The 26,267-nt window shown below is 38.1% G+C and overlaps 1 protein-coding gene across 2 annotated transcripts in view; it reads right to left on the bottom strand.

Moving 5' to 3' along the window:
* Nucleotides 1–26,267, bottom strand: part of OXR1 (oxidation resistance 1) — a 355,094-nt gene that overhangs the window by 195,606 nt on the left and 133,221 nt on the right. For both annotated transcript variants that reach the window (XM_021688747.2, XM_021688750.2), the window contains exon 2: nucleotides 18,289–18,485. In XM_021688747.2, coding sequence (XP_021544422.1) covers nucleotides 18,289–18,485 — 197 coding nt within the window. The remainder of the gene's footprint in view (nucleotides 1–18,288; nucleotides 18,486–26,267) is intronic.

Below are 26,267 nucleotides of genomic sequence, written 5' to 3'. Positions count from 1 at the left end.
GGATACCAGGAGAAGAATTATTACCAGCTTACCTAAGAAACGTACCTGCATAACAGGATAACCTTTGTTATCTCTCACCTTCACGTGAATGGCTTTCCACCCCTGCTTTCCCTGACCCCTACCCCTTTCCTTAGCTCAGGATTTTCTATGAGCATGAATTACTTGGCTGCCTTTTATAGTCTCACTTTTTTTTTTAAGATTTTACTTATTTATGTGAGAGAGAGAGAGAGAGAGAGAGCACAAGCAGGGGGAGCGGCAGGCAGAGGGAGAAGCAGAGCAGGGAGCAGGGAGCCTAATGCAGGGCTTGATCCCAGGTCCCTGGGACCTAAGCCAAAAGCAGATGCCCAACCCACTGAGATTTTATTTATTTACTTGAGAGAGAAAGAGAGAGAGCACACAAGCATGGGGAGGGGCAGATGGAGAGGGAGAAGCAGACTCCCCACTGAGCAGGGAGCCTGATGTGGGGCTCTATCGCAGGACCCTGAGATCATGATCTGAGCCAAAGTGAGGCACTTAACCAACTGAGCCACCCAGGCACCCCTGGAGTCTCACATTTTTATGGGGCCCCCATACATACAAAATTAAATTTGTTTTCCTCCTGTTTATCTGTCTTATTTCAATTCAATTAATAGACCAGCCAAAGATCCTGGAAGGGAGGAAGGGAAATTTTTTCCACCCCCACACTGTTAAATCAGGTTTTCTGAAATATGTATATGTACAGCTGGCTTTTTCGAACAAAGAGAAAAATTAACATTCAAACTCATCAAATATTAACTTTTCAGTTTGAACCAACTATACAAAGTTTGAATCAATTCTATAAATGTTAATTTTTCAACTTGAGCCAATCCTTTAAGGCAAACTTATCTTGTCATATTTTGATCTCACTCAGCATTGTGTCAATTTACTTCTTATCTGTCTGCGTCAACGGTACAGATGAAATCCCAATGAGACACAGTCCCAAATTCAAGCCTTGTGGCCCAGGGCTAGAAACCACTCTCCAAGCTGACCCCTTTCCGTTAGTCATTCCCAAAGCTGGGAGAATCATCTTGTGTTCATTTTCCTCTCTTTTTAACTGACCATCATAAGAAATTTGTCAGATGGTTCTGCCAAAATCAAGATATTTTCTCCATGACATTTTCCTAACCCTTAAGTCTTCTATTTACAAAGAAAAGATTTGTTTGACACATGAGTCATTTTTAAAGAAGTCATACCCAAACTGCATGACATTTTAAATTAACTTATCATTTTTTAACAACATGCTTAGTGAACTTAGTTTTGGTTCCTATCAAAATATTATTGTAATTTTATCAATTCATAATTTACTAGCGCATGAAACAAGCAAATTATAGAAGTTCTATTTAATTTTTACTAAAAAATCTACACACACACACACACACACAAACACACACAACAAGCCTCCAGCCAAATCATACAACGAGTTTTCAAACATTGCCAGTATTCTACTTTCATTGAGAGAATATGGAAAGGACATGTTTATTGCTTCAGTGGGAATAATGCATTAATTATAAAATGCTACTTCAAATACACACATGAGAAGTAAAATTATATGAGCAAAATGAAGTGCATAATTGTGCATATCAATTATTTATTATTGTTCCTTAGGAAGCTTAAATGACTTAACCAGCTTTATCAATTATAGCAAGGATAAGTCACAGTCGTCCCTTTACAGCTGATATGGTGCTAATGTGGCCATTATGTCATCTGATAAATAACAAAGTTGCCACGAAAGAATAGATCACACAGCTTGAAGAAAGCGAAATCTAACAGAAAGAAGATAGGTTTTAGAGTCAAATGGGGATTTAAATCCTTTTGCTACTTGTTACCAGCTGGGTGACCTTGGACAATTCATGGGAAATCTCTGAACCTCGTGTGTAATATGTAGACTACAGTATTTCATGACAAGGTTTTTATGAGGATTAAATGAAATGATAATGCACGGGGGCCCCCCCCGCCGCATGCATCAGTGCTTCTAACTGCTGGTTCTTTACTCCTTCCTCTTCTTCACTTTGAAGAATCGAGCTTCATTCACATGCATTTTTGTATGCTCAACTGAACTCTGCTTTACTGCACTCAAAACACCTACTTTTATGCTGTTCATCATTGTGGAGTTTGTTAGAACTATCTGGGGTCATGAAACCCAAACAAAGAACATAGCCACTGAGAAAAGATTCCTTCTTCTATAAAGGGATTTAATTGTTACAAACGTTGCTCATTTCAATGCAGCAATACAATTGTACTAAATAAAGAAGTTCAGGAGCCTGCAAGAAAAGACAAATCATGATGAACGATTGGAATCATACACAGGAAATACGTAGGTCCAACCCGAAGCCTGTGAATTTTGGAAAAAGAGCCTAGACTCGTTTGAGAACAACAAAATTTAGGGGTACCTGGGTGGCTCAGTTGGTTAAGCGGCTGCCTTTGGCTCAGGTCATGATCCTGGGGTCCTGGAATCGAGCCTCACGTCCGGCTCTCTGCTCAGCGGAGATCCTGCTTCTCCCTCTCCCTCTGCCTGCCACCTTGCCTACTTGTGCTCTCTCTCTATCTCTCTGTCAAATAAATAAATATAATCTTTAAAAAAACAAAATTTAATGAGAGAATACTAAAAATGGCAGAAAGGAGATGATACAAGTAATTGAACATGTTTTTAAAAATAAATGTTATTTTGAGTTGTATTTAGAAAGGTGTTGTGCCAAAAATCAATGCTCAAAATAATTTCATTTGAAAAAAACACTAATAAAATGCACTTCCGTTAAAAATATTAAAATCTAAGAATAAGAGGCACAAGGGAATCTGTGAGCATGAGGATATCAAATTCCCTAGTTTGTCAGATGTGGGAATTCGAGTCCTAACAGGATAAGTGACCCAGGTCCAGGACCACACAGTTAGTTAGGAATAAATGTGGGAATAGTTTTCAAATTCATCTGCTGATTTTCCAGTCTCCTTTTCCCATTATTAGTGATTATGTATCCAACTCTGAGGTCAGCTGAGGGTCTCTCTATCCTGTGTGTCTGGGTATATTCTCCCCATTTCTGCCTAATTCAACCAGGACAAGGAACTTAGTCCTTCCACCAGTTTCCACATGAAATCCAATCACAGCCAGAATTTCATGATTTGTACAAACTTCGCTGAAAGTTCAGGAACCACAGGTAGGGGAGGTGCAGAGAGGACATAAGGCCCAGCATTAACAAAGAAAATTGGCATCTGGGTTAAAAGACAATTGAATAGAGAGAGCTCTGGAGAGATACAGATTTCTCTCTCTGGAGCTATGTATTTACATTTTGAAGGAGGCTAAAACTCTGAGTGATTCTGTTTATTTTGCAAAGGACTGTGAAATCTTAGGGACCTTTTCCAGAGGGGATTCATTTACATTAGGAACAGAGGGGTTTTTTGTTTTGTTTTGTTTCCCGCCCCCTCTTTCCAGAGGGGAGCAGGGCAGCTGTCCAGCCCCTGTATAAATGTCCAGATTCATAATTTCAGGTTCCTGCAGCACAAACCTCTGTAGAAAGAGCACACATCTTTCATGGTGTTGCCACAAGGGGACTGAGGGAAGGGAACTCAGCACTGTCATTGCTGTAGGTAAAAATACATCTGATCCAGAAACCTTATTTTTGCTTTCAGTACAAAAGAGAGAAATATAGATATTAAACACTTATCAATGATGTATTTCCCCAGGCTAAAACTATTACTGACCAGCTCTTACTTCCTCATTGACCCCCTCCATTTCTTTTTGCCTTCTTTGATTAAATAGCAACTCTTCATTTCGTATTTACTAAAACCAGATTCAGTACGAAGAGCTTTACATGAATTACCTTCTTTAAAACTCACAAAAACTCTATGAATAAAGTGCTTTCATTCCCACTGAATAGTTGACAATACGGATCAACAATTTCAACCTACACAACTGGTGAATACTAGAGCAAAACACAGAGTAAATATCTAATTTCTAACATGTCCTTTTGTGTCAGAATCTATGTTACTTCCTTTGCTCTTCAGTAAATTACACAATACAGTCACACTCATGCTCTTGACTAATCAAATTCAGGAACAGCTAACATGTCTCCAATGCTCCAATGTTAACAACACAATTTGATCTATTAATACAGTGTGGTAATTTGTGTATTTTGTAACATGAAAACTGTGTGTGTGTACTGTGACAGGACATCCACATTCTTAGTCTGAAAGTTTCTTATACCATAGCTATTAAGGGCTGGGAGCTAAGCAGTTTGTTTTGAGAAAGGAACACAAGTCTTAATGATAAATTCTTGGTCCAGAATAAGAATTTGGGTCCAAATATTGAGATGTATGTTCTATGTCCTGCCAAATGAAGAAAGCCTTCAGGCCCTTATAGACTAGCCTTACTATTCATGGACCAGCACCATCAGCATTACCTGAAATCTTGTTACAAATACAAAATCGTGGCCCTACCACAGGTCTGCTGAATCAGCACCCGTGTTTTAATAAGATTCTCCAATGCACACTAAAATGTAGACAGCAATTCCTTAGAATAGTTTTAAGGCATTAAAGCTTTCCCCTCTGAGTCGTGCTGATGAAAAGTAAAATCAAACCTTTCCCCTCACCGTTCGGGTGGTGTATCATGAAATTGCCTTTAGACTCTGAGTCATTTGCTGTCTGGTGCTCATCCTTAAGTTCTCTGCAAGTCCCAAAAGAATGTAGGAGAAAGTTCTCAGACCGTGTGATATGGTATGACTCTGCAATAAATAGGGTGTTTAAGCAGAATAAATCATAAGTGTGATTTAACAAAAAGGAGAGACTCATGAATACTGATTCGATACTGGAAAAAGATGTTTTGAGATATATTGACTTTTCTCTAAATCAGATAAAAACCATTTGCTTTAACATCAACAGGTTTCGAATGTGATACTTAGACATCAATCCCAGTTCATCCCATTTTTCTCGACACACATTATTACTCCAATAAACTTAAATGGTAAGTGATGACCAAAGAAGGAAACCAAAGAGAAGCCGCTGCCTCTTCTTTCTTTCGATAAAGAATATTCTCTACCCACCTCCAACACAGCTTTCATGCACACCTGTATTCTTTAATGTTAGCATGTCAAGGTCCCATCATGATAATCTACTTTTGCACTTCGGTTAGTATGAATAACATAGTTTCATCTCTCTCCTAAATGACTAGAAGAGGCTGAGAAGGGACAAATCTACTGGAGTATAGAGCTGGAGGATACAACAAGGACTGCCTCCTCTGCCCTTGACCATCCTTTCTCAGCTCCCTCTGCAGCCTCTGGCCTCCTCTTACCCCTTATGTTTTGGGTAAGACTCTTTTCGCTCTATTCACTTGTCTTAAGAAACTCCTGCATGCTTACGTGCCAATTTGATTTGATGTCTTTATTCTAAACCTAACTCCTGAGCATCAAAACAGCAGATTCAACTGCCTATTTCCACAGGTACTTTAAGCTCAACCGACCCACAAATGAACACAATATTCCATTTTAAAAGCTATCCCTGGAGTATTTTCCATCTATGTAAATAGTAACCTCATTCACCCTGACATTCAAATTTGAAATTCAATAGTTATCCTAGAAGCCTCAAATGAAATATACCATCATTTTAAGAATTATTTTTTTTTTCTTTATATCAAGAGCCAATTCCTCACCCAATTGTTGATTTTGTTGATCTTCTCAGTTCTAGCTTTCCTCCTGTACTTAAATTTTAGTGTTAGGCTCCTTTTGAGAGGAAACTTTTAGGTTTTTCACATTTTTTCTTACTCTTTTCTTTCTCTCTAGTGTCTTCTCTTTCCATCCAGCTATTTTGTGTTTATCTCTACGTGCCCTCTGAGACTTCATTCCAGAAAAAAAAGTCTTCTATTGGTGGTTCACATCCTGTGCTGTCAGTGGGGACAAAACAGATCAAAATAAGGAATGAATGGGTGGTTTCTCATAGGTCCAGGTGGCAGGTCTCTCTCTTTTTCCTCTGGCCTCTGAAGCTTGCTATGAGCCACAACCTGTGGTGGGTAATATCACAGCTTTTTCCAGCCTCCTTTTATAGTTGGGAATCCCTGCTTAGGTCAAGTTCAAAGAAGTGAATAGGGCTCTATTCTCCCATGCATGATGTCCTCTTTTTTTTTTTTTGTTTTAAAGAAACGTCTCTATTTGAGAATAGTTTTTATATTTACCAAAAAGCTGCTAAGATGGTATAGAGTTCTCATATACTCCACCATCCAATTTCCCCAATGATTAACATCATATTTCAGATGTTACATTTGTTATAATTAATGAATTAATATTGATATATACTATTAACTAAAGTCCATACTTCATCTAGATTTCCTTAATTTTTACCCATTGTCCTTTTTCTGTTCCAGGATCCCATCCAGGACCCCACACTGCATTTAGTGGTCATGTTCTCTTGAATTCCACTTGCTTCTGACAGTTCATAGGGTCCTTCTAATCCTAGTCACACTACTGAAATTGAGCTCCTGGCTGCCCCTATTTCTGAACCAGAGCTCAAAAGGCCCATGGCTTTAATGTTAATTTATTGTTATGTGCTTTTGCCCCTTTTCTGGTCCCTAGAGACATTCACTTTGTTTATAAAAGAAGATATATCTTCTTCATCAAAAAATGTTAGCTATTGTTGTTTTAGTATTTAAAACCTGAAACTATAGCACCAGCTGGAGCATCTTCCCTTTCCTTCATTTCCAGTTGATCACCAATTCCTCTAGATTTCTAGATCATCTCTCTGTAATTCTTTCTTGTCACATTGCCTCTGTCTTATTTCAGACTGTCACTCTTTATTAATATCATTTTGATACTTGGATTTTTATTTTTTATTTTCTTAAGAGAAAGAGAGCACGCATGCACACCCAAGGGGGTGGAGGGGCAGAGGGAGAGGGAGAGAGAGAATCTTAAGCAGAATCACGACCCTGAGATCATGATCTGAGCCAAAATCAAGAGTCAGATGCTTAACTGACTGAGTCACCCAGGTGCCCCAATACTTTGCTTTTTATTTAACATTTACTGCATGCCAACTCTATGCCAGTATCTATTAAGCAATCTGTACACATTATCTCATATAATAAACCTTATTTTGTAATAAACCTTATTACAAACCTAAGTGGTACAGGGTAATCTCACTTCCCAAATGAAAATCAGAAGTTCAGCAAGGTTAAGTGACTTGTCCAAAATCACAGAGCTACTCAGAATGGCCAAGCTAGGATCCAAACACTGCAATCCCAGAGCCAAAGCTCTTAAACTGTACAATATATTTATCCATTCAGCCCTTACACCATATGTCTGAAAGATTTTTCTGCCTCTAGGCATATATACCCCCAATGCATCCTCCATATGATGCTTGAAACATCTCTCTATAAAGCAACCTTATCAAGGCATCCCCGTGGGCAGAACCCTTCAACAATTCCCAAAGTATCAAGATTAAGTCCAAATTCCATAGTATAGCACACAAGACCCCTATTATCTGGCCTCTCATCTTTCTCAAGCCTCATTTCCAACTAATGGCACTTGTCAATGGTACTCAATCACTTATTAAGTGAATGAATGCTCATTCATCCATTTTTAAAAATTTTTTTTGAATAAGCATTCTTAAAACTACCCATTGAATTAGTTTAGATAGGCTTATATAGGGGTGGAGGTGAAAAATAAATGTGAGAGCATGGAGAGAGGGAATTATTATTTATATTCCTTTTTTTTTAATTTTAATGCATCTTTTTGGCGATACCTATCCCATCCCATTTACCCTATGTGTATTTACAAGAATGTTTCTCATGAGAGAAAAGATCTATAATTTGACAAAATTATTTAAGGCAGGAGGTGAAACTCTGTAGCCCCAAACAGCATTCCAGATACCCTGTTTCTTAGAGTAAATATTATTCTACTGCTTCTGCTGTACTTGACTCACTTGAAAGACCTCAAAGACACTGAAACTACCTAATTGGAAAGGAAATTATTTTGACACTGAAACTACCTAATTGGAAAGGAAATTATTTTGAATGGGTCTATGAGACACTCAACAAACAGTCATAAAGTTCAACTGTCTGGGAGCACCTAGGATATTTTATGTCCAATATACTACTGATGACAATTTTTGCCTCCTATGGCTTTGAGAACTATGAGAGGAAATCGATGTCCCCTCTATCAATGTATTAAAATTTAAGTAACATATAAAGTCCAAGGATCCTTGACTGCAAATGCTAGCAAAAAGAAAATATTATAATGCATCAGGCAGACAGGCACTATTTAAAGTCTTACAGATTTCAAAATAAAAAAAAAATCTTAAAAAAAAAAGAAAGAGAAAAGGGGCGCCTCAGTGGCTTAGTCGGTTGAGCGTCCAACTCTTGGTTCAGCTGGAGTCATGAGCTAGAGCCTGTGTAGGGCTCTGCGCTCAGCGGGGCATCTGCTTAAGGATTCTCTCTCTTCCTCTCCCTCTGCCCCTCCCCTGTTTGTGTTTTCTCTCTCTCTCTCAAATAAATAAATAAACCTTTAAAAATAAATAAAAATTTTTAAGAAGTCTTACTGATTTATCTGATGATGGGCTATTTTCCATATACTGAATATGTAATGTTTTTAATATTACAACACAGTTCTTTTAAAATAAATGCCTATCAGTTCTTCCATAAGACAAAATGTACCAGAAGACTTGAGATTCCAATTTATGAAAGAGGTTTACCAAAGAAATGACCAAACAGAACAGAGGCAATGTGATACTAAGGTTTGTTGGACATGATAACAGAGACAACACAGGCTTTCTCCCCAAGGAAGTATCCATTTAAAGTACTAAAGACTTATTCATACAGTATTTTGAAGGTATTTAACATACATAGCAACGTGAAATAGGTTAATTAATAGATAACATGACTGTAAAACCAGCTCACTGGGGCGCCTGGGTGGCTCAGTTGGTTAAGCATCTAACTGGATTTTGGCTCAGGTCATGACCTCAGGGGCGTGAGATGGAGCCCTGCGCTGGGCTCTGTGTTTGGCAGGGAGTCGCGTTATCCCTCTCCCTCTGCTCTCTCTCAAATAAACAAATAAGTAAATTCCTTTAAAAAAATCAAAATAAGGGGCGCCTGGGTGGCTCAGTTGGTTAAGCGGCTGCCTTCGGCTCAGGTCATGATCCTGGAGTCCCGGGATCGAGTCCCGCATCGGGCTCCCTGCTCGGCAGGGAGTCTGCTTCGTCCTCTGACCCTATCCCCTCTCATGTGTTCTCTCTCTCTCAAATAAATAAATAAAATCTTTAAAAAAAAAAAAAATCAAAATAAAACCAGCTCATTAATTTCTCTTAGTAGGTATTTGCCTAGTAAAAAACTGTTTCTAAAGCTAATTTGCTGAACACGATATTTTCTATATCCTGAGCTTATGCTTCCTTTACAAATCCATACAGCTCTTTATTCATAGATTGTACTAACACAAGACTTTTAATCTCATAGTCTGTCCAACTGATCTCAAAATTTGAATTAGTGAAGTTTCAAAATAGCTCACTAAAAGCCTGCTTGCATGTAGATGTGCACATGATTTATTGTAAATCTATTACAAATGGTTACTGAAACATTTATAATTGAATTGTTCAAAGTAATCAACAGTAGTCAAAGCAGTTTCAAAATGTGTGGCAGAAACAGCAATGGAAATATTCCCCCTAATTGTGCCTGGCTCTTAACTATTTTTATTCTCCTAAGTAATATTCTTTTGGTCAGACTTGTGAACATGGCCACTATTTCATTAAAGAACATAAATCCTTAATTTTTTTTTATTTTAATGTGTGAAGAAAATGTCATTAGTATGAATTGGGAAGTAAAAAAAAAAAATCAGGAGATACCAGAAACTTTACTCCTGAATGTGCAAAATCCTTAGAAGCTTCTAAAATTCATACTCTTTAGAAAAAGGAAATACTGGGGAAATTAGAACATATTTTACTGTTCAAATTGCCATTAATTCAATCATTAAATGTTTAAAATAAAGTGGTCTTTCTTAGTAATCTGTCATTCTCTTCCCCAGTTATGTTTCAATGAAATGAAGCATTCCTGCAAGTCTCGGTGGGTGGAAAGGGCAAGTTTTGATGGCTGGCAGTGCTAAAGGGCTTATTTTAATAGGGATTTAGCAAACTTCAAACAGGATCATGATTATTTCTCAACCATGAAACAATGTCCATTTTAATTATTCCACAATTCTAACCAGTTTTAATTAGGCTGTTTAGAAATCATTAAGTAAATTGACAGGTATAATTTGTTTTTAGAAAGTTATGATGATTATGCTGCAACTCAAACACCATTCTGTGAAAATTAATTGAAGGAAACCTCATTTAAAATGGAATGGGAAGGCCAGCAGGGGGAGCGCTCATGCCTTGCCACTAGTCCTTAACTGCAGACCCAAGAAGAAGAGACAAACCTTGCTAGTCCATACTACTTTACTAACCCACAGGAAGAAGAAAGGCTTTTCTTCTCCCCTGGGACTAGCCCAGCCAATGAGAGGCTGTCACAACTCAGGCCCACAAAAGACCACAACTCTTCAAACTCCCAGTTTACTCCAACAGCCCTCCCCACGCTCTCTTTTCCTCTATAGAAAAGCATTCCTCTCCTTTACTCTCTGGTCTTCTCTAGGCTTATCCTGAATTGCAGTTCTCTGCTATTACGGAATTAACGCACTTTTGGTGGTAAAATAACTGCCAGTTTTTTTATTTTTATTTTTTTTAAAGATTTCATTTATTTATTTGAGAGAGAGAGAATGAGAGACAGAGAGCATGAGAGGGAGGAGGGTCAGAGGGAGAAGCAGACTCCCTGCCGAGCAGGGAGCCCGATGCGGGACTCAATCCCGAGACTCCAGGACCATGAGCCCAGCCGAAGGCAGTCGCCCAACCAACTGAGCCACCCAGGCGCCCCATAACTGCCAGTTTTATCTTTAGGGTTAACAGTACCAATACAAGCTGTTCAGGGAAACCTGAGGGTTATTGACATCTCTTAATCCATTTATCACAGCCACGATGAAGCTGTGTTTCTTGATCTTGGGCTGATTACTTCTGACAGAGAACAATCACAGAATCAGGGCAAAAAAGAATCAGGCGGCTGTATAAAATATGGTACGAACCCAGGAAAATCAGAGTTGGCAAACTTCTCTGGCACACACTATAGGCACTGACAATCTACAGGGATATCAGATGAACACTTTTCTTCCTTCTGAGTACATCTACTGCTGCTTAGTAAAGTTTAAAATTGTATAAGTGTTCAGTAAAAAAATATCTAATGTCTCTAGGAAGATGTAAAGCTTTCATATTTATTCTAGAGTCGAAATGGAGTTTCTGCTGATGGGTTTTCCTAGCCTTCCTGTTTTAAAGCGGGTCTTAAATGGAATAAGTAAAAAAATGACATGAAATAAAAACCCAACTAAATACCTCTTCAACACATGCACACAGACACAGACTCTCACATATTGAATCCCTAGGTCTATTTACCCGTCAAATGAACAAAAAATTGAACTTGGGTTCTCAATATCTTTAAATTCACTATCTTAATAAAAATTGCACATTCTTACGCAATATACATAAAAAGGAAAAGAAATGACACTTCTACACACACAATGGGCTTCAAAATTTGTGAAAAGCCCAGGTCCACGTAGAGAATTTCAGCTTTCATGTATCACCAGGAGCCTCAGCAATGGAATAATTTTCCCTACGTATTCTTGTGACTCAGAAAATACAAGAAGTCATCAAACTGTCAGAACAAACTTCAAAACAAAGTCATTTTTCTGAAGAACATAATTTAATTTGAACCCTGAGAGCAGTTATCCATTTTAGTTTCTGTGCTTATAGGCAGTGACCTGCATGCCAAGATGGTTCTGCTGATTAAATCACAGAGACTTTCTGCTTTTACATGAAGATTCTTCTAGCTTACAGAGAAGGTTCTGGTTCAGGGGTGACCTAGTTTCATGCTGCAGAATGTGTCGCCTCCAGCAAGATTAGTCTTTTCCATTTTTTTTTTCTCTCCTGTTACAGTATTTTTCACTTTAGTGTTGCTCTTTTTTATTCTTATAATTAAAAAGTCTGGCTTCAAAATGAGAGGCATACAAGTTATGTGATGATATTTTAAAATGCCTGGTGTACCGCAATTAAAAAGCAGTTAAAATATGTGTCTTGCTTTTCTCTTTTTAGAGTTTCCAAACTAGTTATTATTGTTTTAATTTTGCCAACTACTCAGAAGAATTCCCAGGGAACCCCTAATTCTGTGGGCTCTCTTTTTAATATGTAAGGAGCCCAGGGTTAGTAAAATACAAATCTGTATTTAACTGTGCTTTATTAAGCTTGCAATGTTGAAGGCATTCTATCCTGAAGGCAGGGCAAAAGACAAGAACATTGGATTTCAGATTTTATAATTTCACAGACCGGTAAGATTTCAAAAGAATATTCTGGGGGACATTTCCCAACTTAATTTTGAGAAGCAAGGAGATTTAAAAAGAACAAATCTGATTGAAAAAGTCTACCAAACCAATATATATGCTATGGCATCATTTCACAAAAGGCAGTTCATTTTAACACAAGGAAGGAGGCAGGAAAGAAGAGGGAAATGCAGAAAAAAAGGAGGAAGGGAGGAAGAAAAAGAGACAGAGCAAGAGAGGAAAAGAGAAAAAAAGGAAAAGACAGTCACTTCAGTTGAATAAATCTAATTTGATGAAAAACTAGTATTCTTTTTTAATGGATCTGTTTCACCATCAATGGAATGAACTTGCATTGGGGAACTACTCACTGACATCTCTGTTAATGTAATTTCATTTTTGTTTTGCTTCTGAGAAGAGACTGTGATCTGAAAATGTGTAGATAGATGATAAGCTCTTTACTATTAGTCAGCCGTCTATGTAGATTCTTTCCTTGGCTTTGCCACTATTTAGAGTGTGATCATGAATAAGTCATTCAACTTTCAGAGACTTAATTCTACAGAATGCAGCATGGTGGTCAGAATATATGTTCCACTTATCCTTGAACAATGTTAAAGCAACCATTGAATTCAACGACAGTGGGTATGTTAAAATGCTTTGAAAACTATTCATGTTGATCAGATTTGGGGAAAGTGTGGCTGGTTATAAGGGAAGTTAGGGTTGAATTCCAACACTATTCTAGGTGGAAAGAAGAGCTAGCATCAAGCCCATGATATAGCATACATAAGGACACCTTTAGGAAACCATAAGGAATTTGGCTTGGCTAGAGTGTAGGGCTGGGGTCTGAGAGAAAGCTGGAGAGTAAGTAGGGGCAGAATACGAAAGGGCTGTAGAACAACAGTCTTATTTTCTGGGGAGAGTGAAGAACCACTGCAGGGTTTTTGAAGCGGGACAGAGAAGTTGACCAGATCTACAAGGATCAAAAGATAGGAGGAGGCTTAAAAAAAAAAAAAAAAGATAGGAGGCTTGCATCACATAAATTCCAGGTTAAGCTTCACATGCCACCCAGGGATCATGTGTGCTCGCTGCTTACTTGATGCCCAGCAACAGCAACAACAAGCTCACTAACACTGATGGAGAACATCCCCATTCCAGGCACCAGTACGATCATTCATGCAGACTATTTCACCTACTCCTCACAACAGCACTTTAGTAAAAAAGGAAAGATGTGAAGACACCGAGCTTTGAGAGTCTAAGTACCTATGCATGCTCATATAACTACCAAGAGGAATGGGATTCCAACTTAGACATCAGATTCCGCTGCCAGTTATCCCACCACTGATCACTGATCATGTGAGCAAAAGCAGGGGATTAATAAGCACATGGAATGAGTATACCAGGGCCTTCCTGACATTGATCAAAATCATTTCGGATCTTTGAGAGCTGGTCTTATCACTTTCCCTCTAGGCAAATTGACTCCTGAACCATTCTAAAGAGGCAAGAGCTGTACTTTAAAAAACAAACAAAAAGCAAACTTTCCAGTAACATATACTAAAACGTGTCACATTCTTTATTTAATTTCAATATTCCATACTACAGATACTATGCGTCGTGTCTTATTCTTTTCTTGGTAGAAATGAAAAACATCTGCACACCCCTTCTTTCAACAATGCTGGGAAGCTTGAGGGTCATTAAATTTCCCCTGAATCATTTGCTTCTTCATGCTGCAAATGTCAATTCCATTAGTCTTTTCAAAACCTAATTCTATGCAAGGAAAGTAAAAAACAACTCTTTGAAAAATGTATTATGAACACATCTAATGCCCTGTAATTGAAACCATGCTAATTGATTTCTCAGAACTGTATAGGTCATCTGACAAAATTCATCAAATAAAAACTATAAGATTTAAACACATTTTACAGAGTAACTTTTCTATCACCTTTCTCTCTTAACCTGTTTTTTTCTTTAAATACTTACCATTCCTTGACAATGTGTTAACTTTCTGATCATTTATAGCCTGTCCTCCCCACTAGAATATAAGCACCCGAGGGCATGGACTTGGTCTTATTTACTCTTTTATTAGCAGAACTTCAAATAAGGCCTGGCATGTGGTGGGCATTCAATAAATATAATTGAATTAATGAATAGACTCATAAATGAACATACTTTCATATGTGGGAGAGTTTGAGTTATACATATGCCCCAAATAAACCCAGAATTCATTCATCCGAATATAAGTGGAAATTATTGTGTAAAGAACTGACTCACCATAGGTGGTGTTTTACAAAGAGAAGGTGTTACAGTGACATTAATACAGATAGAATAAAAGGCAAAGACTGAGCCATGAGAGTCAACAGGAGATTAAAGAAGGTGAGCAGGCTGTCAGTTCATATGACAAGGTGAGGACCTGAGAGGGAGAGAGGTCTCAACTGAAGGACAGCTCCAAAGGTATTATTCATTCGGACACCTGAGAGCCAAGGAGCCCCCATAGCACACCTGTTTGGAAGTCCTGCTGAGCCAGCAGGACTTGGCCTGGGAAGGCCAAGTTCCATCCTTGTCTGCCTTCTCTGTGAAGTTTCAGAGAGCACTTAAATAGCATAAGTAATAAAAGAGGACTTTGATAACTCTAATCTAGATAGATAGATTAGATAGATAGATAGTATTATTTGATTCATCGTTCTCCACAGCAGGTGTTCCAATCCTTCTCTGAGGAGCAATGAAGAACTAGAACGAAGCCTCCAAGGCTCCTCCTTAAACTGAACTCTTAGCCGATTTCCTCCTCTTCTCCTCCACTAGCAAGGGCAAGGTTAATCCTCACAACCTCTGCTAGTCCCCCTTTCTCCCTCCTCTTTACCACCCTCAAAACTTATTTAGCACTCACTATGTACTTCACACTCTACGAAGTACTTGGATCAGTGAAATTAACGGCATCATCCCCTACCCATACTAATGGAAACCTGGTATGGAGACAGATATGCCAACACAGGAAGATGAGGGGGACAAGTAAGTGTCAGAGGCCAAGGGAGTTTAAAAGCAAGGAGGGTGATTAATTCCTTTTAATTTATCTTTAGATTCATATATTTCACATCAATAGAGAATAGCTTTTCCCCTACTCATTCCAAATCAATGAAATGTTATTACACTTCTTGTAAGATGGATTAATTCTCTTATAAAAAATGAGTTTATGCTGTGTCATTATTTTGCTATTAGGTTTAATATGTTTCTCTTACTAGGAATAATTAAGGACCCGAATCTACTGTCTATATAAGAATACTGTATGTCTTTCTTAGAGTCCGCTCAACAGGAAATAGATCCTATACATAGGTTCATGAAGGATAACAGCTGTGAGATCAAAAGAAATTTCTAGGGGTGCCTGGGTGGCTCAGTTGTTAAGCGTCTGCCTTCGGCTCAGGTCATGATCCCAGGGTCCTGGGATCGAGTCCTGCATCAGGCTCCCTGCTCAGCAGGAAGCCTGCTTCTCCCTCTCCCACCCCCTCTGCTTGTGTTCCCTCTCTCACTGTCTCTCTCTCTCTCTCAAATAAATAAATAAAATCTTAAAAAAAAAAAAAAGAAATTTCTAGAGAAGCTACTGTGTCACCAGCCACTAAAAGACAGTTAAATAACTTCAAAAATTTCTAGTTTTTTTAATTTGAAAATTCTTTAATTCCCAGAATCATTGTTTGATTTTAAATATATTATTTCACTTAAATACAGTACTGCTCTTCATTGCAAAACTTAAATGTAGTACTCAACTTAGCCACATGAGGGCTCCTAGGTTTTATTCAATTGTGTGAACCATAAATTGAAACATTGAAAGATACCTTTCAATGAAAGTGCACATTGGCTGGTGGATGGGTTAGTTGGCATGGTTTCCTTAAATGAGATTATCTGAGAATTGAAGTAAAAATACTACTCCACTGTATTACCTATAGAAACTCATTTGGCGCACCTCTGCAGGTAGCCTTCTGAATAACTGAAGGCTGATTCTGAAGTGTCACAAGAGAAGGTTAATTTCATCTGCAGAATCTGCTATCTCTTGCTCACGGCTCCTTAACTTCTCTCAGGTTCTATCCCTTATCTATAAACATAAAGAGTAGAACACCTACCTAACAAGCTTCACTTGTGCCTGGTATATGGCATTACCAATAAGGGGTAATTTTAGTTGTTGTTGTTATTACCAACACATATCATTAAGGGATACTGAAAGAACTTGTTTTGTGAAATAACCCTTCAATACAGGCGATTACATAGTTGCTAATATTTCAGCCTTGAAAATAATAGTTACGGGTCCAAATTAGTAGAGGGGTTATAAAAACACATGAAGTTAACAATTCAGATATCTCTTTTAACATAATAGCCATGCCATTTGCACTGGTTATGAATCAAATTGTTGCAAGTCCACTAATTAAATATTCACTAGTGGTAGGGTCATTTATGATAACTCACATTTCCTCTCTCTGTAACCCAAACTCACCATTTAGACTTCTATTTTCTAGGCTTATCTCTTTATTTATGTGGCCAAGCTTGTCATTGTTTCTCCCTCATTTTCTCATCTTTAAAGAACATTGAGTTTATATGATAAACTCTATTTTCTGAAGGCAAAATACCGTTTCTTCTTAGCCAGTTAGTAAGTTGGAAAAGCAATAGAAGGTGGTCGACATGTTAAAGGGTGGAAGGAGAGGACACTGGAAAACAGAGAGTCAGTTATGTAAACATTATGGGCTTTTCTAGTTAACTGGTTTTTAGAAACATGCTATTGTAAGTTTTAAAAATAAGACTGTTTACACTGTCTTATATCAATTCTTATTACTTGACTATTGATATCCTCAAAGACACCATGCCTGCTCTCTCTTGAAAAATAAGATTTGAACATCTTCATCAGGAAAGAGGACACCAGAGAGTAGATACAGGAAGAGGACATAAAATGGCAGAAAGGGAAAGTGTGATTTTAGTCGCCATATCCTGAAACAATGCTAGGCCTACATGGAGGCATGTCTTCAAGCTTGAAGGATACAACTTAACCCAAAGACACAAAACATGTCTTGACAAAGTCACACAGAAAATTGATGTGGGAGTAAGAATTAGAAATCTGGCCTCTTGAGTGTGATCTCTAGATAAGAACACTAAAGTAGCTGAGACAAAATTTTCAAACATCCCATATTGGGTTGAGGTGGTAGATACCAAATAAAATGTGACCCTTTGATGTAACTTTGGTAAACCATGAAGCCATAGTCTCTACTTTTAAGGCTTTTGGATATGACCAAATCTCTCTAAAATGAAATAATAAGCAATGTCAAGCCTCCATCTCCTCTTCCTGGGTAGATTTATCTCCCCTATGCAAAAAAAGGGGCATTGTGCCTGCACGACTCTACCCCAGTTTACTATCTCCTTAGCTGATGGGTTCTATGTGGGGTTCAATCCCTCCAAAGTGAAGTAACGTGCAAGGCCAATGCACACCTGCATTGCAATCTGTCCTCCCTCAGCCTCTATTTTCTTAATGGCTTTGTTAGTTACGGGGGCACATCAACCACTGTCTCAACAACCTGACAGACTTGAAAGCCTGGAGGAAACATGAAAAGAAGAAACACAAATAAATAAGAAGTGGCGTTGGCTGAGAGGGGCAAAAATGAAAGCGGTAGCACATAAACTCACACACTGGAGAACCATAGATACATATGACTAACTCCCCTCAGGCCAGGACATGGACGGTCCCCAAGCCTCTCTCTAACTTCACTTTGTGGAAGGTTCTCAGTGCTCTTGCATCTCCATGTTCAAACTGCACGAGAAAATGACCGCATCAACCAGCAGAAAGATACCCATGTCCTGTAAGCAAGGGGGCATTTAACTGCAGACCCACGCATTCACAGGGCTATTCAGACAGACTGCACCTGTTCACATGCATAAAATGTCTGGTGCTCACCAATGGTGTAGAACCTCTTCAGTTCACTCCTCCGAGAAGGATGCTTCTGGGTATTGGTCGCGTTGTTCTGCTCTTCTTCAATGATGGGCGTCTTGGGTGTGGGGGGCTTACTGGCTTGTGGCGTTGGCTTTCCTGCAGCAGCCAGAGGGCTGAACCCGGGAGCAGTAATATCCACCGACTGGGACTTTTTCTTCAACCTACAGGTAAAGAATACCACATGCTGATTACTCACTCAAGAGACACTTGTTTCAACTTTATCTCCAGCATAATTTTTTTCAACAATTGAATTAATATTTGGCCCTGAAATAGAACAAGGTTTATTCAGAAATTATAGACCTTCCCTACAGTATTTTAAATTCTTCAAATATTTGTGAAACTTCAAATATTTGGGGAAAAAAATCTGCCTAATCATTTTAAAAGGTTTTGGTAAAAGGTATTAGAATTTAGTAAGGCGATAAAGGACTTTTATTTTTCTAACAGCAAACTAAAATGCGGTGTCAGACAAAGATAATGCATTTGGCTACTGCTTTTAATTCTGAAAGGAGTATCTTTAATGCTATAGTAAAACACTAGTTAGAAATAAATAATTGCAACCCAGAAAGAGATAATGAAATGATTATTTGGGTAACTAGAGGCTGCCAGGGCTTTTCTGTTTAATCTATAATAGCATCTTAGCAGTAAAAATTATAGAGTTCACATTATTTCTCCAGACATTCTCATGGACTGCTCACTTCTACATTTTAGAGAGCTGACATGAGACCTCACATGGAAAGCAAAAAGCTATCCATAAAACATTTTCTCCACTCATGCATAGGGAATGTGTCTCTTGGTGTAAAAATTACTGATAAATGATATGAGATAAATCCAAATACTTCAAGCTACAGAACTTCAGATTTGTAATCGTAACTGAACCTTAAGCCCAGTCTACTCTTGGTTCATGGTACTTTGAGAAGCTAACACTAGGTGTCATTTTTCAAGTCTAGATTCCTCATAGAAAACAAGTTGGTAGTTAATTCTTTATCAGTTACAGTAATCACACTTGACATTTGCAATTTCCCAAGTTTCGCACGTTTATACCTCCAGACTTTATTTAGGCTTTTCCAGTACATTCTTCTATATTCTGCCCCACTGTCAGGCCTGCTCATGTTTCTAGACTCAGCTTAAAAATGGCCTCCTCTGGGGGCACCTGGGTGGCTCAGATGGTTAAGTGTCTGCCTTCGGCTCAGGTCATGATCCCAGAGTTCTGAGATCGAGGCCCACGTCAGGCTCCTGGCTCAGCAGGGAGCCTGCTTCTCCCTCTCCCTCTGTCTCTCCCCCTGTTCATGCTCTCTCTCCCTCTCTCTGTATCTCTGTGTCTCAAATGAATAAAATCTTTTAAAAAAATAAAATAAAATAAAAAATTTAAAAAAAAATGGCCTCCTCTGGCAATATGTAATAGCATAGTGTTTTAAGACCATTGACTTTGGAGTTAGAAAATCTAGGTTCAAACACCATCTCTATCATTTAAGCTTTGAAACCTTAGACATATTTAACCTTCTGGAGACAGCAAAGCAACAAAACAACAATAATATAAAGCTCCTGTCACCCAATTATTTTTATTTTATAGGGGTCTGTTACCCAAAGAATAAAAATTTAAAGAAAGAATAGCCAAAGCTTGATGTCAGATTGATAACAAGGGAGGAGAAAAAAGAAGTAGAAGAAAGAGGATTCCAAGGTTTCTGGTATAGGAGATAAAATGGATTAAGATTCACAATGGGAGCATGAAGGACTCCTAGAATATGCTCCTACAGGAGCATAGTGCCTCGGCATCGCATAGTTTTTAGAATACAAGCAGGGGTTGCATTACAGATTTGCGGTAAAAAATTTAGAGTTTGGATCATTTTGCTGATTATCAAAAATGCTGACTAACTTTCATTGAATATAAAAGCAGATGTTGGCAGAGGGGGGACAGGAGAAGGAGGAGAAGAAGGCTGAGTGGGAGAATAGGGTTGGGCAAGAAGACTTCCAAGGACCATCAGATTTGGAGCATCTACAAGTAGAAACTATTCATGCAGCAACTGGTGAAATTACTATGTTTTTGGCTGTGAATCAGGGCTGAACCTCAAGACACTGTTTACAAATAATAACATACATATAGTCGTAGAGATACCCTGGCAAGAGTCAAAGAAGTTGTCAAAGATCATGAGACTTAAAAATGTGTATCTGGGGCACCTGGTGGCACAGTCAGTTGACCACCTGACTCTTGGCTTTGGCTCAGGTCGTGATCTTGGGGTTGTGAGACTGAGCCTGGCGTTGGGCTCCACGCTCAGTGCGCAGTCTGCTTGGGTTTCCCTCTCCTCCCTTTGCCCCTCCCCACCTCTCCAAAACAAATTTTTTAAAAAATGTGTATCTTATTGCTAGACCACACCATCTGTAGCACACTCTGAGTTAACATAGTAATCATACTATATTTTTCCTTTTTCCTCTTATAATTTTGAGAAAAATTTCAACTATAGAAATACTGTTATCTAACCATTAAAATTATTTTTGTTATATTTCTTTCATTAGTATTGTATAAATCTGTTGTCTTATAAAGAATAGTTATATTGAAAATAAATGGTCTCCTCTGGGCAGCTTCCCATGACGTGGACCTTGGTAGTCTCACATCATTCCACAGAGGGGGTTATTCATAATGAACTCTTAAGCTTATATTTAATTGAATTTACTAGACCAAAAGCTTTTTTAAAGGAATAAATGTATCAATTAGTAAAAGATTCATTAATGAAAGCAGTGTTTACTAAATTTTAGCAATTTCACCATCACCCATATGATTTTAGCCATACCCACATATCACCTATTTAGTATTCATGAAAATTGAACTGCTTTATTCAAATTGCCAACAAATATGTTAAAAAGTGCTCAACAGCATTAGTCATGAGAAACACAAATTAAGACCGAGTTGTACTCATAACACACCCATCAGAATGGCTTCAATGTGAAAGACATTTTATTAACTGCAGTGATAAGGAGCTATCGGAGTTCGCCAACACCTGATGGTGGGTGTCTAAATTGGTACGACGACTTTGGACAAATGTCTCACAATATCTGCTTAGCTGAAGGCATGCATCTTTTTATCACCAATTCTATTCCTAGGATATATCCTACACAATATGTTCACACAAAGACACAGTCACGAATGTTCATAGAGACACTATTTGTAATACCCTAATATCAAACACAACCCAAATGTCTAATAACAGTAGAAAAGGGCAAATGAATTGTGATAATACTTGTACAATGAAACTTTATACAGCAATGGAAATGAATGAGCTACAACTACTTGCAACGGCAAGGAATGTCTTCACAAAAATGATGCTGGGCAAAAGAAGCCCAGTACCAAAGAACACATACTGTATGATTCCATTAATATAAAGTTCAAATAGAAGCAAAACCACCTCTGATATTAAAAAGTGTGGGTAGGATAACTACTGGGAGTTATATTGATGGAGACATGAAGGGGTTTGTGGGATTCTAGCAATGTTTTGTTTCCTGTTCTGGGTCCTGGGTACCAGGATGTGCTTACTTTGTGAAAATCTAATAATTTAGGATTTTTGCGGATTTTCTGGATATATGTGATACTATCCATGTGAAATTGACCAACTTTGGGGGCACCTGGGTGGCTCAGTCGTTAAGCAACTGCCTTTGGCTCAGGTCATGATCCCGGGGTCTTGGGATCAAGCCCCGCATCGGGCTCCCTGTTCAGCCAGGAGCCTGTTTCTCCCTCTCCCGCTCCCCCTGCTTGCGTTCTCTCTCTAGCTGTCTCTCCCTCTCTGTGTAAAATAAATAAATAAAATCTTTAAAAAAAAAAAAAAGAAATTGACCAATTTTTAACATTCATTTACAATGAAGATTGTATGTAATTACTAAATGGCTACTCGCCACAAAAAGTGACAGTAAAAAGAAATAGAATGATAATATTGGCCTTTAGCCTCCCAAAGATGACCAAAGTAGAGTGAATCTAAGGAAGGATCCTTTCCTTTAAAAGAATTTAAAAAGAATCACTCTGGCAGCTCTGCTGGAAGTTTGATTGAAGGCTATATCTCAAAGTTAAGCAAGCTGCATGCAATGTCCTTCAAGGAGTAGCAAGCAAAAATCACCTAGTGTACCACATGGTTGAGGAGATGTGGATTTACTTTGCACAGGGTTATCTACTTTTTTTAATGTCTTGGTCTTCCCAATAACACCATTCTTGTCCTAGTCTGGAGTTTGTAGGCTGGAGCTGAATGTTACAGTAGTACTACACACAACTAAGAAAGGCATCAAAATTAATAAGAGTAAGTTAAGAAATAAGTTGCAGGTCACTGAGGCAACAAAGTTAATTTGTCCCAACATGGCTTCCCAGAAAAGCACACTTAGACACACTAAGACTTAGATTACACTAGAAATATCATATTGAACCCTATAAACTCTGTGAAATCACCAATATTTGACCATTTTTCACCAACAAAAATATCAATTTTCTTGGGTAAAATAGGCAAAGGGGATTAAGAGGTACAAAATTTTAGTTATAAATAAGCCAGAGGATGAAAAATACAGCATAGGGAATATAGTCAATTGCGTTGTAATCATGTTGTATGGTGACAGATGGTGACTTCACTTATCAGGGTGAGCACTGGGTAATGTATAGAATTGTTAGGCACTTAAAATTAATATAACATTGTACATCAATTATACTATAAAAAACTATAATAATTTTTAATGTCAAGTTTCTATACCTCACCCCATAAACTTTATTTCAAAATCAAATTTGAATTTTACTCTAAAGCAAGCTTTTTGGGGGAGAGGAGCTCAGCAGAGTCAGAATTTAAGGGAAAGGTGCTAAATTTTACAGGAAGAAAGCCAGTTATTGTCTAGTTCTCAGAAAAGATTATTTTCAAAAATGTAAGTGTGACAAGTTTTATCTCAAAGTCATATAGACTATTTTTATCACCAGAAACTGTTTCAGAATTGATCAGAGTTACTAAATTAAAGTCTCATATTGTAGCATGTCAGCAATGACAGCTTAGATTTGAGACAGTGCTAGATACCACAACTGATGAAGTTCTACATCACTTAAAAATGTCTCCATGTCCCACAAGTCCTTTTCAAATAGCCTCTTTGGAATGAGCAAAGGATGTAGTTGTGGGCTCCTAAGACCAAAGGCAAGCAGAAAATGGCCCTATGGCATTTTCCCTGTTCCTTTTGCCCTTCCTCACCAGATACTCTTCCCAATCAACACTTGAAGGGTGTCATGTTTTCATTGTTGTTGCTGGAGTCCGGAATACTGCGACTAGCTTCACTGGCTTGCCTAAGAAAATACTTCCCTGTGCATGTTTTTAGAAAGCAGAACTGTGTGGGTAACTGAATTACCCCTTTAAAGATCCTAAAATTGACTACTGTGATTGGCAAGGAAATATGCAAACTGCTACCTTCAATTTCCAAATTTCATGAAGGGAAGTCTTTCTCAATTTTTAACAATGTTCTTAATTAAATGTGTTAAACAAATGTAAATAGCATAATGGAGTATGTAGGTGTACATGAGATAAAATACTCATTGATATTAAATGAAACATTACAAATAGAGACAAAAATAATCTCTTAATTGGCACGAAAAGAATCTTTGTTTAATGTGCTTTGCATTTCCAAAGGAAAATGAGTGCCGACATCTTGGATGGAGAAAGGAAAATGAGTAAAAGGAGACATCCCTTTTGGCACTGTGCCTCTAGGCAGACTATCTAGTGGTTCATAATCTTTGCCCTCTCTTTTTCCTCTGTTTTTGAACAGAAAAGAACTATTCCTTCTCTTCTCCACATGTGTTCCAACACCTTTTTTCAGCATGGTAACAATGTTGGACACTTTTCTGAGACTCGGTTTTCTCATCTATAAAATGGAGATATAACATACCCAGACAGGTTCTGTGGATTAAGTAAACACCCTCGGTGAAAGTGCCTAGCAGAGCACCTACAGAGGATGTTCTCAATAAATGGAAGTTCCAATCTCTTTGTAAAAGGATGTAAGGTAGGACAGAATTTTGTTCTTCAAACTTCTAAGGGATGCTGAGGAAGTTAGAACAGCTTATTGGGATCCTTCGCTGCTGCACTACTCAGAGGTTGCAATGCATTTTGTAAGGTGGGGGGTCCCACCTTTTCTGCAGTGTGGATTTGGGGGAAGGAGCAGAGGATAAAGGTTAAGCTAAATGGGAGCCTTCCGTGTGGGGTACAATGTGGTATCTCTCCTGTGAGAGTCCCCAGATCTTTTGGAAAACAACTGAATCCATCCAATAAATAGTTTGCTTGAGTGCATATATTTTTTAAATCTCTGTGAGTTGACTTAAAATAGCAAACTCGTAAGCAGAGGTGGAGCCCAGAGAACCATGGAAAGGACAAAAACTTGAAAGGAAGTATGAGGAGGGCTTTGACCTTCCTACTCTGTCAAAATAGGATTCATGCCAATTTCAACTAGTTCTCCAAGGAGGAAGGGAAGCCCTGTAGGCCAATGATGAAATGAAGTCACAGGAACTAGAGAAAAAAGTAAGTGGCAGAAAACTTCTAACACCAACTAATTTAAATGGGATTACCCTCATAGTAATCAACTAAATTTCATTTTACATAATTTATTTCTACTTTACTAGAAACATGAGAAACCTTCCATGCATTTTCCAAATCACTGGCTAGAATGCATGCATCTTTTGGCTTAAATGAGTTAATGGACACCCCAACTCTCAGGGCTTGCACCAGCAGCGACTGAATATGGCTTCACATTGCCAACCATAGAGGGACAGCTCCCAAAGATCTGGGTCGATTGTCTATTTCAAGAGCTTTACCCATGGAGACACCTTCTCTAAGCTTCTTTACTTTTAGCCCTTTATTACTATTGTTTATTACTTGCCATAGTCTTTTGGGCACCCCTTTCCTTTTTCTCACATTGTAGGGTTTTCATCTATTATCACTAGCCTTCTATCATTTTCCATTCCAGCCATAGCCAAGCAATGCTTGTCATCCTTCTTTGTCTGCCAGGCTCTGAATCTTCTAATAGTTTTGTTATTTTGCCTTAATACTACATGATAGAATCTACCTTAAGCCTAAACTGGTATGATTTAAATGTATAAGGAAAAAAATGGTTTCATTTAGTTTGAGTTCTTCACTGGAATTACATCTTCCATTAAATGGAATTCAAATTGTACCTTTATTAGAACTAACTGGGTATTTCCCGAGTTCTGTAGCTATCTGACAAAAACGAACGTTCTACTATACACCTAGTAAAGCTTAGGATGCCCTGGGGTACAGTAGCAACAGCTGAGTAAAGCTACTATAGTATAATGAGAATATTCCCTGGGTCAGAGGAATTTAAAGTGGTAAAACAATAGAATATAAAAGCCACATATGCATATATTTGACTGTGTGCCTCCAGAATAATAGCAGAGTGGTTAAGACTATGGACATGGGGCCAGATTCTCTGGAATTGAATCCCTAATCTGATATTTACTAACTTGTAACCTTCAAAAATTTTCTTAATCTCTCCTTGCCTTGGCCCTCTCATATGTAAAATGGAGGTATTAATAACACCTGTGTCATAAAATTGACATGAGGATTAAGTTAACCTTTATAAAAGCACTTAAAACACTTAGCATGTAGTGAGTATTATTTGCTTTAAACAAAAACACAAGCAAACATAAACAGTCACTGAGCATTTATAATATGCAGGGCACAGGCCATATATACATTATTTCATTTACTGATCACTATAAACGTATGAGGTAGTATCATATTCCTTATTTTTAGAGGAGGGAGCTGAGGTTTAGAGAAAGAGGGCTAAAAACTAGGGACACTGGAATCCCACCAGTACATTTTGACCAAAAGGCCATGCTTTGGGATTAGGGGATAGAGAGAAATTTCAGCTGTGACATTTCCCAGCCATGGGACTTTTGGCAAGAACCTGGACTTTCTAGACCTCTTATTTTC

Source organism: Neomonachus schauinslandi, chromosome 4 (assembly GCF_002201575.2).
Source record: "Neomonachus schauinslandi chromosome 4, ASM220157v2, whole genome shotgun sequence".
In the NCBI taxonomy this organism is placed as follows: Eukaryota; Metazoa; Chordata; class Mammalia; order Carnivora; family Phocidae; genus Neomonachus; species Neomonachus schauinslandi.
Note: the sequence above shows the minus strand (reverse complement) of the source record. Positions and strands in the feature narration are given on the sequence as shown.